Below are 11,762 nucleotides of genomic sequence, written 5' to 3' on the forward strand. Positions count from 1 at the left end.
CTAATTATTATCCAAACACAAAATCCAATATAATTTTTCCAAACTTCTAAACAAAACACAAAAAATAATACAATTTTTTTAAATCTCAAAATAAAAATTATATTCAAACAATTTTTTAACTTTATAATATTTTTATTCAATTTTTTCTATCTTCTTTCTCAAAACTCAATAAAACATCTTGACTCAAACTATTTTATTAATATTCACAAACCATTTCACTACCATTAAAATAATTCTGAGATACAAATGTCCAAACAAGCCATGTTGCCTGCGCTACGTATTAAAGATTGAAATCTTGCCCTCCTAGGAAGTTTTATAATGTTTGTATAAAGCAAATTGCTTGGCAAAGCTAGGAGATGTTGGAATCTCTCGTACCTTTGTCTAAGCATCTCAACTTCCAAAGACTGCTATAGGTGAGTATAAAATGTACTTGCTTAGCATTGCAAGGTTCAGACACATGCTTTTGATAGCTGGTTTTTGTATTGTTTGTACAAGTTGGATAGTTTTTACATTCAGATAGGCTTGGTTAGATAGTGAGATGAGATGACCTGTGAATAGTAATGAAATTAGTTATGAATAATAGTAAAATCATTTGAGTTAAGATGTTTTATGAATTTTAAGAAATGAAAAACAAGAATTTAAATAAAAATATTATAAAATTAAAATATTATTAGAATATAATTTTTTTTAGATTTGAAAAAGTTGAATTATTTTTTATTTTTTATTTGGAAGTTTGGAAAAGTTGCAATGATTAGACAATAATTAGATGAAAAAGTTGAAGATTTAAAGTTGAAAAATGTTTATATTTGTAGTGTTTGAATGTTGAGATCAGGCAGGATGAGATGAGATGGTATGGGAAGATCTTGCTATCCAAGCGAGGCCTTAAGGTCTTCTGTTTAGTTTTGCTCTATTTCCTATGATTGAGTTTAGTTTTCATAGGAAATAGCAGTACTATCTTATGAGCAACACATTTAACTATCAATCCCCTTACCTCTTCCTACTATACACTGAGGGACTAGTTCAGCTGTTGAAACAAGCAGTTATGGCCTCACTGATACCTGGTATTCGAATCTGCAGAGGAGCTCCAGCTATAAACCACTTACATTTTGCTGATGACAGTGTCATCTTTTGCAAGGCTGATGTGCATACTAACCTTGAATTACAAGATGTTTTAAAGAGGTATGAGTTGGCATCTGGACAAAAATTGAACATGGAAAAAACGAGTATGGTGTTTAGCAAAAATGTAAGTGTTACTATGCAAAAGGACATCAGAAACCTGTGGGGTGGAAGTGTGACACAACAGTATGAAAAATATTTGGCTTTGCCTCCAATGATTGGGAGGAAGAAGTCTACTGCTTTCTCTGAAATCAAGTCAAGAGTATGGAAGAAGTTGCAATGTTGGAAGGAAAAACAACCCTCCCAAGGAGGAAATGAAGTGTTACTCAAGGTTATGGTTTTGGCCATACCAACTTATGCTATGAGTTGCTTCAAATTACGCGATTGTCTCTTTAAAGATCTTGAGAGTTTGATGGCAAAATTTTGGTGGGGCAGTTCTGATAACCAAAAAATGGTCCACTGGGTTAGTTGGAAGAAAATGTGCAAATCAAAGTTCCAAGGGAGTCTAGGATTCAAAGATCTTAAACTTTTTAACACAGCTCTACTTGCAAAATAAGGATGCAGGCTTGTTACTCAAACGGGTTCTCTACTATATCAAGTTTTTAAGGCAAGATATTTTCCTAGAACAGATTTTCTAGAATCAAAGCTTAGTCACAATCCTTCTTATGCTTAGAAAGGAATATGGGAAACAAGATCTTTGCTTTTGCAGGGATGTCAAAGGAGAGTAGGAGATGGAAAGACTATAAGGATATGGCATGATCCATGGGTGCCTGGTTACAGAAATTTGGTTCATGAGCAAACAAAAGGAGGAGTTTCAGGAAGGTATTACAGAAACTATGGACTTTCTCATCAGTGTGGAAAATAGATGGTGGGATACTCAAAAAGTACGAGCTCTCTTCAATCCAATATTAACAGAGAAAATTTTGAGAATAGTTATCTGTCCAATGGGAAATGAAGATAGGTGGATGTGGACTGAAGAGAGAAGTGGGGAATACAGTGTCCAAAGTGCCTACAAACTGCTACAAAGGGTCATTAATGATTCAGAAGGGCAGAGTTCTAACAGTAGTAAGCTGAACAGCCTATGGAGAGCAATTTGGCAAATGAAGGTGCCATTGAAAGTTAGGATTTTTGCGTGGAAACTATGCAAAGATTGCTCGCCAACTTGCTCAAACCTACTCAAGAAACATGTTGATCTTGATCCAAAATGCAGCATGTGTTCTGAACAGGTTGAAGACTTAGGCCATGCCATTGTTTTCTGCCCTCAGTTAGTTGAGCTTTGGAAAGGTCACTTGCTGGTCTATTTGATATCCCAAAACCTCTTTATTTCATTGATTTAATCCAACATGTGCACAATACTTGTACAACAGAAGAACTGCAGAATTTTTTCCTGATAGCTTGGAGTTTTTGGTTCAGGAGAAATAAAAAACTACATGATGCGGTCATTTTACCTACTAAACAAGTTGTTGATTATGCTATTTCTGTCCAAAGTAGTTATGTTTTTCTCTCTCAACAGAAAAGCACAAACCAGAATGGTCATAATTGCTGTTGGGGTCCTCCTCCAGCGGGTTTCCTGAAACTTAATATTGATGGGGCTTTATTTTTTTGATAAGAAAAAAGCAGGGATTGGAGCAGTACTTCGAGATGAAAGAGGGGATGTTATCTTGTCTCAACCCTCTAGTTGGACTAAAACACCCTTTTGGAACTCCATTCAATAAAACCGAAAAGGAGATTGAGGAAACACAACGCATAACCAAGTTGATCCACCTAGCTTCAAACCCCATTTGAAACATAACCCTTTTCAAAAAATCTCACTCAACTCGGACATAAGCTTTACTCATGTCTAGTTTAATGGACATATAGCCTTTCTTCCCCCCTATTTTGTGTCTTAGAAAATGAATAATCTCATAAGCCACTAATACATTATCTGTAATTAATCTACCTAGCACAAAAGCTGATTGTGATTCAGAAATTAACAAAGGTAGAAAAAGCTTCAATCTGTTGGCTATCACCTTAGAAATAACCTTGTAGAGAACATTACACAAGCTAATGGATCGAAATTCAGTTACTCTAGATGGGTTGTGCTTTTTTGGAATAAGACATATAAAGGTATGGTTTAAACCTTTTGGAAAGACACCAGAATTTAGTGCCTTAACACTGCCTGGGTCATAGAAGAACCTATTGTATTCCAATATTTTTGATAGAAGATAAGGGGCATACCATCAAGGCTAGGGGCCTTTGTTGGGTGCATTTGGGCTAGAGCAATATTGACTTCTGATGCAAAATATGGTTTGGTCAGCTCTTCATTCATTTGAATGGTCATTGTGGAACCCACCTGAGCAACAGACTCCATATGGTCCCTCTCCACTGAACTAGAGAACAATTGTTTGAAATAGTTCACCACCAGATCTTCCGTATCGTTTCCTTCTTTCCAATTATCTTGGTCATCTTGCAGTCACTTTATGGTGTTCTTATTCTTCTTGTGTGATGCTTTAGAGTGAAAATACATTGAGTTTTGATCCCCAGTTGATCCCCAGTTGATCCTCAGCCTAAATCCACATTGCCTTTGATCTTTGATGCCACATTTCCTTTTCCCTCCCTATCCATTTGTTCACTTCTTTCCTGGCATGCTTGTTTTCTTGAATATCCACACCAGTAAGATCATTCTTTTGCAATAGCTTTAATCTTTTTTCAGCCTTAGTAAGCTGAACTTGGACATTATCAAAACTTAATTTGTTCCACTTCTGCAGTTTCTCTCCCACAGTTTGAGACCATTGCAACAAGGAATTTAAGCCCCCCCGCACTCCTATCCCTCCATGAATCTTTAATGATCCTGGAGCAACCTTCCTCACCTATCCACATTGACTCAAACCTGAAGGGTTTGTGGCCTTTCCTTCGAATTTGAGACCTAGTTGTATCCACCCACAGGGGGATATGATTAGAGTAAGCCATTGACCCGTGAACCACAATCTCAATCAGAAACTATCGAGCAAGTAGCAATACTAAGGGGTCTTCAGCTATGTCTCCAATCTGGGATCACAAAGTTAATGGTAGAATCAGACTGCAAGATAGTAGTGAACAGTCTGCAACAAGAGGCACTACAAACTGCAGCATGTTTAGGAAATTTGACCTCAGAAGTTAAAAGATTGATGTCTCTTTTCGATGTTTGTTTATGTCAACATGTTAATCGGTTAGGTAACTGTGCTGCTCATAAGTTAGCTAGAATGGCATAGAATGTGGATGATTTGATTGTGTGGGGGATTCTGTACCTGAGTCTATTACCCATGTTATTTGGGTTGATAAAATCTCTTGTAATCCTTGATGCAATATAGAGAAAGCCATTTCTTATCAAAAAAACAAAAAAAAAGAGTTTAGTTTTCATTTTTATTTTTTTATAAGTAAAACAATAGTCAATTTAATTTTCATAAAAGCTTGTTTTGGGGTTTATTATAACCCCTAGGGGTGTAAATCCAAACCGGAAAACCTCCGGTTCGGTCCGGGACCTGTTTTTAGAATGTGAAAACCGGCCGGTTCCGGTCCGGTTCCGGTTTTAGGATTTTTCGGATCGGACTAGACCGGTTGATAAAAAATATATATAAAAAATAATATTTGTATTATTGTATATATAAATTTTATACAAAATATTATATATATATATATATTAATATATATAAGTTTTATATATTATGTATAATTATAAATTTTTATGTGAAATTTTTATATATATTCATATATGAAATAATTTCTTATTATAATTTATAAATTATTACATAAAATGTTAATACTAAATCATTAAAAGTTTATAACTAATACTAATATATAACTTATTTATACCAATAGTCTAATATTAATACTATTATATAGTCTAATATATTAATAAAAGTATAAAACAGTTTTTTTAAATTAGTTTTTTTTTTTTTTTTGTAAACAAATTTTTAATGACAAATTGTGAAACTTACATTTTAAAAAAATCAGAAAACCGGAAGTACCGGTTTAGGAGGGTAACCGATGCGTAATCGGTTTTGGAAAATACAAAACCGATACATACCGGTTCAGTCCTAGATTTTGTCCAAAACCAGACAGGACCGGACCGGTTACACCCCTAATAACCCCAAAGTTTTTTTTAACAAGGTATTCTTCAGGCACAAGAAAGGGTTTTTAATAAAATTAGAATATCATCCTCTTAACTAAAAAATATTCCGACATATCTATGGTTCACACGCATAGAATTTTGTACTACTACAAACAGTGACAGCAAATAAAAACATTTTTTTATTGGCATTGGGTGTCTGGGAACAGCATCCTCCGGACTAATCCCGGGGGTGCACAAGTCCTCAACAATGAGTTTCCCGCAAATTCACTTTGGATAATTCAAGGAAAAAAATCCCCTAATCCGATGGCCCCTAGGAATTGTTTGCATCCAATAGGATTCGAATCTTAGACCTCAATAGAGCATACTACCAAGACCAATGCCTTTACCGCTTAAGCCCCTTTACCGCTTAAGCCAACCCCTGGAGAGTAGTTACAACATATAAAAACATAAGCTCTTCTCCAATGACCACCACCCCATGAAAGATTTGGGTTTACTAAAACTATATTTCACCTAATCACTCTTTTTTTACAAGTAAAAGTAAAACTTTATAGATAGAAATAGGTGTAGACCATGTACACAGAAAATGCCTAAGTACCATTAAGCACTGGTGAGGTATACAAACAAAATGTGAAAGTTGTCCTCATTACAACTAATAACCGAAGCCTAAGAAAATAAAGTAATGTAAAAGAATCTCTTCTGCTCATCCAAGGGACGCTCCTAATCTTCAAAACACCTATAATTTCTCTCCATCCACAAACACCACATAATGCAAAGGGAAATCATTTTCTACACAGCAACAATGTGAGCATTTCCCCTAATACCTTTCCAACACCTAAGAATATCCTCAACACTTCCGAGCATAATCCATCCCACACCAATCCGGTTAAAGATATCATTCCACAAGAACCGAGCCACCACACAATGTAACAAAAGATGATCTACAAATTTTCCATTTTTCTTACACAAGAAACACAAATTCATAATGATGAAACCGCGTTTCCTCAAATTATCAGTAGTAAGCAATCTCCCAAGGGACCTTACACTTCCAAATAGCCTTCCAAGGAAAACAATGGTCATTAGAGAATCCCGACAGAGCCTTGTAATAGGAATGCACCGAGAACCTATTACTCCCAACATGAATCCAAGTCATCATATCCTCCGTCACAATACCGAATGACATAGCATACAAGGAATCAAAAAGAGTCAGGAAACATTCCAAGTTTCCAATCATGAGCTGCTCTAAAAAAAACTGACATTCCAATGAAAAGAACCATTAGAACATACCAACAAATCAGCCACCACAACCTCTTTATCACTAGAAATTTGGTAAAGAGACCGAAACACATACTTAAGAGCCCTTGTACCACACCAAACATCATGCCAAAAGCAAACACCAAGACCATTTCCAACCACCAAAGACTCTGGTCAAAAGTAATAATTCTCTTACAAAGGCTATGTTCCTAAAATGACCAAAAGGATAATGTAAATGCTTGTTTAAGCTAAAAGGTCACATAGACCAGTAAAAATTACATGGGGAGAAGTAGAACAGATCTGATTGAGATTAGACTAATGCACACAATGATACAATAAAGTGAAGAGAATTTGAAGCACTCTACAAACGTAGAAATACACACTAAGTGGTGACTGGTTAAATAATGTGTGCATTACATTCAATCATTCTGCAAGCAAACTTTCCCACAGCTCCTTGGCTCACTAGAAAGAACTCCTAATAAAAGATATAAACTAAGAGTGTGTTTGGATGTTGAAGTGAGTTGAATTGAGATAATAAAATATTATTGAAATATTATTTTTTAATATTATTATTATTTTGAAATTTGAAAAAGTTGAATTGTTTATTATATTTTGTATTGAAATTTGAAAAAGTTGTAATGATGAGTTGAGATGAGTTGAGAGTAGTTGAAAATCCAAACAAAGCCTAAATGTAATGAATTCAAAATAGCCTCAAGACCACATAATTGCAAACAAAGGGCCCTAAGATGCCATCTGGTTTAAGAAATCCAGTATTCCCATGAAAGCCCACATTCTTGGACTCCTGTGTTTTCGCAATAACATGCTTCGGAATGTGGAATTTCCACTTTTGGGTTGCAATGTTGAGTTCCCAGGAATGTAAAGCTTCCACATCTAGCGGAACTAAAACATTCCCAGAAATGATACAAGTTTTATCTAAGTTTTCAAAAATGCCCTGTGCCAGAGACTCTGGCCAAAGGAAAGGGTGTTTCAAAATGGTGGTTAATATGACGGCCTGCAGATAGTTCCGGACGGACAGTCAGCAGTGAAGATCACCAGTGGCCAGAATTATGGAAAATGGGTGGGGGCATTTTAGCCATTATGTCTCAAACCCGGCATTCCCACCCAATCTCATATTGCAAACTGTCTGAATGTGCCTCTTACAAAGCACAAGAATGTGATGTCCATGGAAATAGATTGCCAGGATTTAAGTACAAAACCAGGAACCAAACGTTTGTTCAGATCCACAATGAACCCAGCTATGTATACTGAATCTAGCATCATAAACGTAACAAACATACTTTATGACTTGGCATCAATTAGATATGCTCAACATAAATACAATGAACCCCCTGCCGCTTCCAGAAAAAATAGCTATGTGTACTGAGTGAAAGTCTGTTACTTGGCCTGCTTCATGTGAAGGTCCAAGTCATCTAGGAGTATGGATTCAGAATGTCTCCAATATATACCCTAAGAACACCACCTCCCACATCTGTGAGGTTCAAGACAACCAATGAAGCAACCTTATAAGTTGAGTTGCAAGAGTTTCACTTCAACCAAATTGCTGAAGTTCTGAATCTACACAAAAACATACTATGAACACTCTGAAAGTCTTAAGCAGACGAAACTGAAAACCATATCACATGCAATAAATGAAGAGCAAGTGTCAAAAACCCCAGAGGACCAACAGCCTGATTCACTTTTGCCAAGTTGTTTTTAATTATTATTTGTTTTAGCTTTTCACCAAAAAAATAAGGTGGGTAATACATTCAATTAATACTTGAGATGATAACATGTATCATTTAGACAGACAAGTAGTTAAGAATGTACTTTGTGAATTTCTGTCAAGTAGATAGACTTAAAATAATAGACCACCATGAACCCTGTACCACTATCAGAAAACTGAAAATAGCTTTATATACTGCAAGAAAATTTTACTTGGCCTGGTTTTGATAAAATTCGAAATTCCAATTTCTATAGGAGCATAGATTCAGAGTGTCTCCATATAATTCCTTTTTTTTATATCGGTAAATAATAATTTTATTGATGGTAGAAAGTAGGCATAGTCCAAGTACACGGGGAAATGTCACCGTATAATTCCTAAGAACATCCCCTTATGTCTGTGAAATTCAAGGCTACTAAGAAGCAACCTCGGTTGAGCTGAAAGAGTTTAGCTCTCGCCAACTTGGTCAACTTCTTATACACAAAAACATATTGTAACCGTAAACTAAGTCATATATGATAAATCTTAGCAAGTGTTAAGGAACCCCAGAACGTGGCTATATCACTATATGTATATGGCCTTGACAACAAGTTATTCCAAGGTACAAAAAACATCTGGTTTTGGGGTATCACTCCCTTCAAGGTCCAAGGTTCAATACCTCATAGGTGCAAACAATCCTTTGGAGCCACACCCCCAGTGAAAAGCCAGCGATTTAACTAATTCCATGTAGGAAAACTTCTGAGAGTGTGCTGCACAGGACCGGGGTTTACTGGTGGGTCCGAAGGGCCATGTCTTGGAGAGGTTCCCCAACATAAAATAAAAAATAAAAATAAAAAGGTACAAAAAAAAAATATGCACGAGTGTCACACATAACCTCCATGATAGGAACATTTATTTCCAAAAAATAGAAGAACAAAAGAGAAGCTACTGCAGCAAAACAAAGACTAGTCAATGGAAACTGACATGTGCAGACCCAACGATTTGGAAGGTATTCAGCCTTACTTTCTTCCCATCAACATGCAAAATCTCAATTGCTATTTGTCCAATATGGTAAGACCAAAAGGGAGAAAAGAGAGAGAAATAAAGAAAATGAATCTTATATCAAACCAGGAAAGTAATATTTTAGTAAAACCAAGTAGCATACTCAAACGCAGCACATTCATATATGCTATTCATAGAAACTTTCTAGTATTGTTTCACCCAGACACAATTCCAATTTACTGAGTAAGATCCGAAGTCCGTTATCATAATCCAATAGCATAAGCTCACAATAAATAATTTTCTTCAAAAAAAGGAAAGAAAATAAAACAGCAAATAATAAGTTTAATAGAGATAAAGAACCTCACCTCCCTTTTCTTTTCTTTTTTTGGGGGTTCATTTATCATTAGGCGCAACATGAGGGTACGATACCATCGAGCCGTAGTTGTGATTATTGTTTCCCGACCAATCCCTCTGCTGCAACATATTGTACGGATTGTGCCACTCGAACCCATGATTCCCCACAGGCATACCCATGTGTCCTACGCCGAGAACGGGCATTGGCATCATCTGTGGCGGCGGGTACGACATCGGAATCGGCATAGGAACGTGGCCATTTCCGTGCACGTGAGAGCTCCCGACGGCGGCCTCGTTCAGACTTTGCGGCGGCACCGGCGTTGACGCGAAGAGCTGGTGGTCCGACGAGGAGGAGAGGCCCTCGCTCGACAATCCCTGCATTCTCTTAAGGTAAAGGCGGTACTTCTGCAAATGGCTCGCGACGTTCTCGCGGGTCAAACCCTCCACGTTCATAAGCTGCATGATCGTCTTCGGAACCGCGCTCTTGATCCCGAGATGGGCCACCACATCCACGAACCGCTTGTGAAGCTGCGGGGTCCACACCAAACGGGCCCGTTTCGAGGTCCGGCCGGCGGAGGAGGGGTCGTCGCTTGCGTTCTCGGTACGTAGAACCGAATCGGCTTCCAGTTCCGCACAATCGATCCTCCGAGATTTCCGCAGTCCCGAACCGGAACCGGATCCGGATCCGGACCCATCCCGATCCGCAATCTCATCCGCTTCCTCAACGGCCATAGGGTCACTGCCTCGTCCCTCGTTGAAGTTATCGCCGGTCGGACCGGTCGGAAACCCCTTGGCGGAGTGCTGCCCGCGAAGAGTAGAGAGTGTAGTCTGCGAGGCCCGGTTGACGTCGACGACGGTACGGTAGGGTCCGGGCGAGATACTAAACGCCGAGGCAAGCTCCGGAGGGATCAAAGCCTGAGACAAAGGAGTGAGATCGTCGGCGCAGGGCAAACCCGCTTCCCACTCGGCCACTCGGTCGTCATCTCCACCGGCTCCATGGCAGTCGGTCATCTTGACCTCCTTACCCATCACTTAGCTAGACACAAAATCACAGTAATCTGTAGCATGTTTCAGGGGGGCATGTCTCAAGCAATTGCGAACTTCGGCTCCGTTATCGGGATCTAAGAAGAAGAAGACGAAGAAGAGGGGAAAGAGATATTTGGTAAGATTCGAGAGAGTGCGTTTGGATGAAAGAAAAAAGTGTTTAGGAAGCGAAAAAGTGCAATATCCCGATTCGAAGTTCGGTCCACCACGAGTGCCGACGTGGAAGACTTAGCCCGATATTTTTGATCCTCTAAATATCTATCCCACTAAGCACACCACCTACGCCCACTCGGCTTCTCATGTTCCTTTCAATACTCGCTGTTTATTTCCCACACCTGTCCAACATACCGACGGAGTGCCGCCACGGCGAGTGAAAGCGAGTGTGCTGGATCCGTATCACGGAATTACTACAATGGGAAACGGCTAAGGTAGTGTGATTTGCTGAGAGTGGCCACGTGGGTAAAAAGCGTACGCTTTTTTGAGGTTTTTAGGTAATTTCATACGGAGATGTTGGTATAGTCTCGTTTGTATGTGATTATGATTATATATAATATATATTTAGGGAAAAGTTCAAAAGGCAAGGCTTTTTTATTTTTTTAAAGGCGGTGGACCAATTGGAGGAGAGAGAGTTGGTTGACAGCTGGACAATGAAAACGTGGACTTTTTGTGACGGCAGAACCTTTTCGGTGATAAAATTGAGTGATTTCGATTCGATTTGTACAGTTAAATGACATGAGTTTTTATTGAAGTTATAAATGGTATAAAATATTATTATAATATTATTTTTTAATATTATTATTATTTTAAAATTTAAAAAATTTGTATTACTTATTATAGAGTCCTTCTAGATACATAAACCTTGGCACATCGATCTTGCGGATGAAGCTGACATGGAAGTCAGTTTTAATTTTAAAAAATAATAATAATAACGAAAGAAGAAGAGACTGTGTATCGTCCTTATTTCCCTATTTCTGTCTCCCCTCAGTATTTGGTGAATTCACTTTCAAGTATAATTTTCTAAATATATATGCATTTACAAAAGTTCTCATTGTACACAAATTATAAAAATCATTATCTTTTTTCCTTCATAGTCGCCATCAATGGACCCAGAGGAGGTCATAGAACTCTTTAATTTTTACTGGTTCGGCCTCAAAATCTTCAAGAAACAATTCCCAAATGTATAGAATTCGTCGGACTTCGAAGCAA

At 37.8% G+C, this 11,762-nt stretch overlaps 1 protein-coding gene across 1 annotated transcript; it reads right to left on the reverse strand.

Annotated features, from left to right (window-relative positions):
- Positions 1 to 9,318: 9,318 nt before the first annotated feature.
- On the reverse strand, positions 9,319 to 10,754 carry LOC121239138 (transcription factor PCL1-like). Its single transcript, XM_041136282.1, has one exon. The coding sequence runs from the start codon at positions 10,539 to 10,541 to the stop codon at positions 9,552 to 9,554; it is 990 nt and encodes a 329-aa protein (XP_040992216.1). The 5' UTR covers positions 10,542 to 10,754; the 3' UTR covers positions 9,319 to 9,551.
- Between the last annotated feature and the right edge of the window lie 1,008 nt (positions 10,755 to 11,762).

The sequence above is a fragment of the Juglans microcarpa x Juglans regia genome, chromosome 7D (assembly GCF_004785595.1).
Source record: "Juglans microcarpa x Juglans regia isolate MS1-56 chromosome 7D, Jm3101_v1.0, whole genome shotgun sequence".
Classification (NCBI taxonomy): domain Eukaryota; kingdom Viridiplantae; phylum Streptophyta; class Magnoliopsida; order Fagales; family Juglandaceae; genus Juglans; species Juglans microcarpa x Juglans regia.

What these genes read in the sequence shown, in the direction of transcription:
- LOC121239138 (XM_041136282.1), bottom strand. Translation starts at nt 10,541, where the DNA reads ATGGGTAAGGAGGTCAAGATGACCGACTGCCATGGAGCCGGTGGAGAT.